The sequence below is a fragment of the Rhincodon typus genome, unplaced genomic scaffold (assembly GCF_021869965.1).
Source record: "Rhincodon typus isolate 14 unplaced genomic scaffold, sRhiTyp1.1 hic_rhity00007004, whole genome shotgun sequence".
In the NCBI taxonomy this organism is placed as follows: domain Eukaryota; kingdom Metazoa; phylum Chordata; class Chondrichthyes; order Orectolobiformes; family Rhincodontidae; genus Rhincodon; species Rhincodon typus.
In genome coordinates, this window is record NW_025972642.1 from 554 (window position 1) to 8,747 (window position 8,194).

General features: G+C 39.2%; 1 protein-coding gene across 1 annotated transcript; it reads left to right on the forward strand.

The window, feature by feature from the left end:
* Positions 1 to 367: 367 nt before the first annotated feature.
* LOC125482195 (low-density lipoprotein receptor-related protein 2-like) lies at positions 368 to 7,866 on the forward strand (the record flags this gene model as incomplete). Its single annotated transcript, XM_048594207.1, has 5 exons — positions 368 to 484; positions 1,237 to 1,365; positions 5,272 to 5,441; positions 6,285 to 6,508; positions 7,660 to 7,866. Coding segments are annotated over 5 exons (847 nt in total), but the record flags the coding sequence as incomplete, so codon positions are not given.
* Positions 7,867 to 8,194: the final 328 nt, after the last annotated feature.

The following is an 8,194-nucleotide window of genomic DNA, read 5'->3' on the forward strand; positions in this document are numbered from 1 at the left end:
CTGGATTTTCAACAGGTTTTGGTTTAAGTTTCTTTCCCCATGGCAACCAAATCACATGGGCTGTCTCCGAATAAAGGTTTAGTAGTTTCACTATTCACTATTATCCACATCATTTTGCTTTACCTTAAATTAAAGAAACTATTAAAAACATAATATTTTGTAAAGTTCAATGTGCATAACAAGGGTTAAGGAAAGTTTAGCTTGCAAAATAAATGCAAGATCACAGATTTTAATTTCTAAAAAAATTCTTGGACGTCACAAGGAAATTTAGCCACCTGATTATACTGTTACCAACATGTTTGTATTTTTGTCTTTTTTTTAATTCAAAGTCTCCCTTAAATCACATGATATGTTTATCTCCTTTTAGGTGTAATCAACTGTGCTGCTTTAAGCTGTGAATATGCCTGTCATGCTTCCCCATCAGGGGGAGTATGCTATTGTCCATTGGGATTTGTGGTGAACACTGATGGCCGTTCCTGTATTGGTGAGTGCTGCAAATACTTCAGGATGCTTTTTATTGCCCTGTCTGACATTAATGGTACTGTTTATGCTAGTGTGCAAGGACAATTAAATGCTTTTAAATCTACAAGGTTTGAAAGCCAATGGGCTGATCATCGGTTGTCAATGGCAAAGTCTTTCAATCGTGATTCTTGCAGGATAGTTTATTAGTGTGACAAGGATGCCCACCTAGTATAAGCATATTTGCAGCTTAAAAGTGGAGGCAAAGGACGAAATGTGATGGAGCAAGCTGGGAATAAAGTGAGGTAATGCTGAAAAAGTCACACATGGCCCTGAAGTCCCGTTTATATGTGGCTAAAGGAAACTGCAAAGTGTTTACTTTTTTGCAAAATTTGAGTACAGCACATGATTGCACTTCTGTCTTGTCCCTTTTAGCTCAATTAATGGCCTGATAAGCTATGGCTTTTATTCAGCATTTCAGCTTCTGCTGTTCTTCTCGGTCAAGCCAAAAGGAACTCCCAATCTGAGAAGCATCAGCAATCCAGCATCGGCAGTTCCCACTATCTCTCCCAATCTGAGAATCTCCTCCCTGGTATTTCATTGTTAGTGTTGGAGTGCCCAGGTCTCACAGGAATTTATGCTTGGATGGCCAGGATTCGTGATCAAGACCCTGACCTAATTCGTGGTCTGCCTATCATAGTCCCGCCTCAACCATGACGAGAGTGAACCAAAAGAGCCAAAAGAAATTCAATTATTTTCTGTTCTCTCTTTATTTAGATTTTAATGAATGTAACATGTGGGGAGCTTGTGACCAGCTGTGTGAAGACCGAATTGGAAGCCATGCATGTTCCTGTGTCCAGGGATATGTTCTAGAGCACCACAAGCACTGCCGAGCAAATTCCTCATGTAAGTTTCGAGCATCAGCTTCTTATTTATTCTTTCAATAAAGACTTTTTTTCCTTTCAGTGTCAATCAGGAGAAACAAATGATCTTGTTTTTATTTGGTACCTTTCACAACCAATGAAGTGCCTCGGAAGTGCAATCACTGTTGTAGTAAAGGAAAACACAGCAATTAATTTGTTTTAGTATTGTTGTTCGAAGAACAAATAGTGGCCAAGACAGTAAGAGAACACTTTTGCTGTTTTTTTTGAATAGTGCATTAGGGCCATTCTAGTCTGAGTCTGAGGCCCTAGTTTTCACTTCCAGATTGGATACGCAGAGATGGGAATATTTCCAGCTTCACAAACTCAAGTTTTAAAAATGATTGAACAAGCTCCACAGTTTTGGTCTAGTGATGTTGGGCTGAATTGTTAGTTGATTGATTCCTGGTCTCCCAGGAAGAATGAATGAGGATACTGCTGGATTCTGAGTTGAGCTGTATCAAAAGCCCGCTTTGGGCTTCGTGGTTGCATCAAAAAATGAAAATAAAAGAATAAAACATAAAACATTCCTCCAGCCCTCACTCCACGTACCCTGCTCAAACCCTCAAACTCCTATGCTCCATCCAAGCCATCTAATGCCTGCTAATCATTTCTAATGTCCATTTCTATGCTACCTTATTCATTTCTACTTATCCCTCATACCACATATGCCCCTCTACCCATCCCCCATGGTCCTGGTGCCCCAATGCAAATTTAGTGTTCACCCCTGTAAACTCATGGTTCCAACCATCTACTCTTCCCTCTTCACCTACTATGCCAACTCACCTCCACAAGGACACAGGAGAAAAAGTAAATTTCTGTTACTTAATGATCTAAATTGCAAACTATACTCTCTCAAGAAAAGCCATCTCATTCATAAAAGCACTTTGATATATCTTGGCAGATTTTACACAAATTGGCAGGTTTCACAACTCCAAGAGTCTTGTGCACCTTTTAGGCCCAATTTCCCACTGTTAAGAATCACAAAGGATACCCCCACCATGTGATTCTGCATCACATCTGCACATCTTACCTCTCTAAATGAGTAGCCTAGCTATCCAAACCATTACCCCAAAATGTACCTTCCAGGGACTGGTGAGCTGACAACTAACACATTTCCACTTAAGGGGAGGTGGTGATGCAGTGGTAGTGTCACTGGATTAGTAATCTAGAATCCCTGGTTAATATTCTGGGGACATGTATTCAAATCCCACCATGGAAGATGGCAAAATTTTAATTCAGCAATAATCTAGCTTATTGGTGACTATATGACCACTATTGATTTTCGTAAAAAGCTGTCTGGTTCACTCATGTCCTTTTATGAAGGAAATCTGCCATCCTTACTTGGTCTAGCCTACATGTGACAGCAGTGTGGTTGACTCTTAAATACATCTTGCTCAATTAGGGATGGACAATAAACGTTGGTTATGGGGGCGGCACGATGGCTCAGTGGTTAGCACTGCTGCCTCACAGCACCAGGGACATGGGTTCGATTCCATCCTCGGGTGACTGTCTGTGTGGAGTTTGCACACTCTCCCCGTGTCTGTGTGGGTTTCCTCTGGGTGCTCCAGTTTCCTCCCACAGTCCAAAGATGTGTAGGTTAGGTGGATTGGCTATGCTAAATTGCTCATAGTGCTCAGGGATGTTTAGGTTAGGTGGCTTAGACATGGGGAAATCAGGGGTAGGATAATGGGTCTGGGTGGGACCCTCTTCAGAGGGGCAGTGTCGACTTGTTGGTCCAAATAGCCTGTTTCTAAACCGTAGGAATTCTATGATCTATGATCTATGAAGTGAGTGATGCTCTCATTCCATGGATGAATTTTTAAAAAGTGCATGTACAGCTGTGGAAGATTTTAACCAGGAAATTACAGTATTGTAATTACTGAATCTCAGACCTTAATCTCAGAGTTAAATTTAACAATCAACACAATGGTTCTTACAATAGCATCCAATGTATTCCCCCCACCCAAAACTCCAATTAGTTTTTTATGAATTTATCTGGCTTTAAGCAAGGGATTCCATAATATTTGCCAAAAACTCATTACTATGGTGATTCAATTTTTCTTCAATCTCAGCTGAGTATTCCTTTGTTAAAAAATTTAAACTGGTTATTTTACCTTTGCACCCTCCTTCTCCTTGCCCCATCCTTGTAGCCTTTAATACAACTAGTTTTTGCAGCTTTGGATGTTCATTCATACCACTGTCATCTAGATTCTGGATTCTGACATATGCTGTATCTTAGAGGGATTAGAAGACCATACATGACTTCTAGGCATCACTCATCTACTCCATTCTGCTATCTTGCAGATTGATGGAAGGAATAACACTGAACACTAATATATACCTTTGCAGTGATTGCAGATCAGTGAACATTATAAAGTGAATACCCTCCTTATTGCTAAAGTTGCTGGTTCACCTTCTCATGCCTTGATGTCTACATGAATGCATAAGGGAAGTCAGCCATCTTTATGTCATGCACGTACATAGTTTCTTGAAAGTGGCATCACAAGTAGACAGGATAGTGAAGAACGCATTTGGCATGCTTGCCTTCATTGGTTAGAGGATTGAGTACAGGAGTTGGGATGTCATGGTACGGCTGTACAAGACATTGGTAAGGCCACATTTGGAGTACTGCATACAATTCTGGTTGCCCTCTTACATGTTATTAAACTGGTAAGGTGAAAAAATACTTACAAGGATGCCACCAAGACAGGAAGGATTGAGTTATAAGGAGAGGTTGGATAGGCTGGGACTACTTTTCCCTGGAGCATAGGAGGCTGAAGGGTGATCTTATAAAAGTTTATAGTCACGAGGAGCATGGATAGGATAAATAGACAAGGTATTTTCTCCAGGATAGGGAAGTCCAAAACCAGAGGGCATAGGTTTAACGTGTGAGAAGAAAGATTTAAAAGGGACCCGACAGGCAACTTTTTCACACAGAAGGTGGTGCACATAAGGAACGAGCTGCCAGAGGAAGTGGAAGTGATGGATACAATTACAACATTTAAAAGACATTTGGAAAAGTATGTGGATGGGAAAGATTTGGAGGATGTGGGCCAAATGCAGGCAAATGGGATTAATTCAGTTTAGGAAACCTGGTTGACATGGATGAATGGGCTGAAGGGTCTGTTTCTGTGCTGTATAGCTTCAAGTGGAAAAAATAAATTTAAAAGAACTATGTAAGCCATTGGAGCAACACTACAGAGTTTTATGACAGCCACATGAAATCTTTGATAAAAATAAAACCTAAAATTCACATCTTACATTGTGGACTTGTTTAATATAATTCACATTACTTTGGTTGCTTGATGGGTTTTATTTTCCTTTTGTATCATCAGCATCTGTTTATGTTGTTGACTGTCAGATTAATGAATTAAATGCAATGCTCATACAGAAGTGTTCATGTCTGTGGTATTTCAACAAGTTCTGTAAAGTCTGCAGATGATTATTAGGAAATGACCAGTTTAAATGATAAAAGCTACAAGACAAAATTTCAGAAGTCTGCTTTTATGAAAATAGAGTTCTCGGAGTCTCTGACATAACTTGGTCAGCAATAAAATCACAACCAAAAATGAAAAAGTGGTTACATAAAATTGAATTAGCAAGAACTCAGACTGCCTATTTATTGAACTTAACCAGCCCCTTCAAATGAACCAATAACAATACTAATTTTAGGAAGAATATGACTTTTTGTGCATTTTCTGTTCAGTTGTTATGAAGCCTGTGCCCAGATGCTTATTAAAAATTGACATATATTGCAGCATCTGTGACTATAGCTATGGCCATGACACAATAAACGGTAAGCATTATTTCTTAAATTTGGATTAGCATAGCTGAAACATATTTTGGAACCCTTCAAGCATTTAATGTAAAATTACTTCCTGCCTTTTAGCTGGAATTCCATCCATTATCTTCTCAAATGGTCGTGATTTGCTGATTGGTGATGTTCATGGAAGGAATGTACGGATTCTTGTACAGTCTCGCAATCGTGGCATTGCTGTTGGTGTGGATTTTCACTACTATCTGGGCAAAATCTTTTGGACAGATACCATGCAGAATAAGGTCGGTAACCTTTCCAAAAGTGGGCACAGAACCAATGTCTTGGGAAATATGAACTTGTGTTGAAAGCTCTTTAACACCATGCATATTGTGTTTCTAAATTCTGATTTCCCAAAGGTATTTTACTGTTGATAACCTGTTGCTAATATGGTTACACTTACCTGATTAAACTTTCTATATTCCAAATAAAGTACATTGTTTAATGTGGGAATTATGCTGGTGACAATGAATTCCCGTGGGCAATTGCAAAGTGCTGAAAAATTCAAACCTGAGAAAGGCTAGCTCTCCTGAGCATCCTTGCATCTAACTCCACCAAACCCTATATTCACCTTTTTGCTAATCAAACAGTGAACCTTTCCTCACTTGTCTCAGTCACAGTGTGGAAGGATAAATTCTTTGGAGAGCACCTACTTTGATGCCAATTGACCAAAGCAACTAGGACATTTAATAATTAGAGGAGGAGTTGCAACAGCTGTAAATGGACTGTGAAAGCATCAAGAGAGATGCCCTCCCCCCCCGCAACAATCTAATACTCCTGTAGCCAAAGAATCATAGGGCCAGTTTACAAAGGACACTTCTATTTGCTTATAATTACCCACTATCCACACCTATTACCCAATGAGAGTCTGACTGGTCAGTTTAAGCTTCTAATGAAAAATAACTGAGGAATAGCACCCAAAAATACAAATCCCCTTAGTACAGAATAGTATCTATTATATAAATGCAATGTCATGTATTCTGTGTTTCTCTTTGACATTAAACTGCATGTAAAATTGTACAAATTAATCAAAATGATTTGAAAGGCTTATATTGGGACTACGTAACTTGGTTTTCTCGGTTTATTAGGTGTTCTCTGTAGATCACAGTGGCTCTAGAATCCAACAAATTTTGAATGTTTCCATTGACTCTCCTGAAAACATAGCTGTGGACTGGGTGAACAATAAGTTGTACGTGGTGGAGACGAGCATTAGCCGAATTGAAGTAGTAGATCTGAATGGAAGTAATCGAATAACACTGATTGCAGAAAACCTGGGAAACCCTCGAGGCATTGCTGTGGACCCCACTGTAGGGTAAGAGCCAACATAATTATTTTGTAGATAGCAAGAACTGCAGATGCTGGAGTCAGAGCCAAATATATTTATTTTGTATTCTGAAACAAATCCTTACTTACCTGTCTTTGGAAAGTGACCAAATATGTTGCATTAACCTGGTTTGCTTCCACTATCACAACCACGGTGGCGAGGATGGCTAATGTTTATATCAACTTAATGAATTGGAAGTGGATCCTGGCTTTCTGAGCTCTGTACCAATTTGTTGTTTACAAAATGGTCCGTCAAAATTGAACTGGGGTACCTTAATTCTTGTAGTACTAGATATTGAATTTCCCTTGGATGCTAAACAGATCTGCTAACAAGTGCCTGTAATGTCAGGCAGTTAACATTGACTCAATGGCAGCAGTCCTGTCTCTGAATCATAATGTTGGGGATTCAAGACCCCTTTCAGGGATTTGAGCACTTGGGTCCAAGTTTTCACCCTTATTGAGAGGCTCTGTATCATGGCAAAAATGGTGTAAGTAGCCTGAACTTTAAACTTCACATGGCTAGGCCATGCTTTGTGCATGTGCATTTTTTGGTGACAGCTGGCCATTCTATTCACCCATTCTGCTCCCAGTGAAGTGGGATTTTGGCATCCCTGTAGCATGAAGCCCTGTAGCATGCACATTAAACCTGCTAAGAATGAGTTTGAATATTCTGGTTTTATTTGGATAGGCAGGTTACCCCTTTAGAGCCATAAGGTGCTCTTAAGGATATGATGCTGGATGCAGGGGCGGGGTTGGAGTCGGGGTCAGGTACTGTAGGGGGAGTGGGGTGGACAAGTATTCTATGGGATATTAACATCATGGAGCCAGGAATTCTTCCACCACTGTATACCCGACCTGGTAACAAAGAATGGAGCTCTAATCTAGATTAATACTTTCGTGCAATACTGAAAAAGCGTCGTACTGTCAAACAGGGCAAGGTTAAACAAAGGCCCATGGGGGTCTCAAGGTGGATGTATCATATTCAATGGCATTATTAAAATAAATTTGCTCTTCCTGTTATGATTTGATAAACATTTTTTAATGTTTATAAAATAAAGTGAAATTAGATCAAGTAATAGATCAAACTGATAACTTTGTGTTGTAACAAATAGCTTAAAATTTCAATTTCTTAATTTCCAGCTATTTATTCTTCTCTGACTGGAATAATATTTCTGGAGAACCTAAACTAGAGCGATCCTTTATGGATGGAACCCATCGCTTTGAACTAGTCAAGACAAAGCTAGGATGGCCTGCAGGAATAACACTGGACATCATAACAAAAAGAGTTTATTGGGTTGACAGCCGTTATGACTACATTGAGACTGTAACATATGATGGACTTGCAAGGTAAATGTATCAAGAACAATTTGTTGACTGATTGAAACTGTTTGAAAATGCCTTGAAAAGCTGTTGTTTTCCTTACATTCAACTTCTTTTTGTATTAGGTTTATAGAGAATATTTCAGGTCTATCTTATTTTAAGTACAATCTTATCAATGTAGCATATTTTATATGTGCTGAGCTATAGAAACAGAAGTGTTAAATAAATGTAAAAGCTCTCCTACCCCAGAATTGTCACTCCTATTTTCACAGAATTTGAGTAATAACTGTTTTCAGACTTGCTTTTATTATGAAGATGGTTGGTGCAGAAGCTTCAAGGTTATGAAACTTGGCAA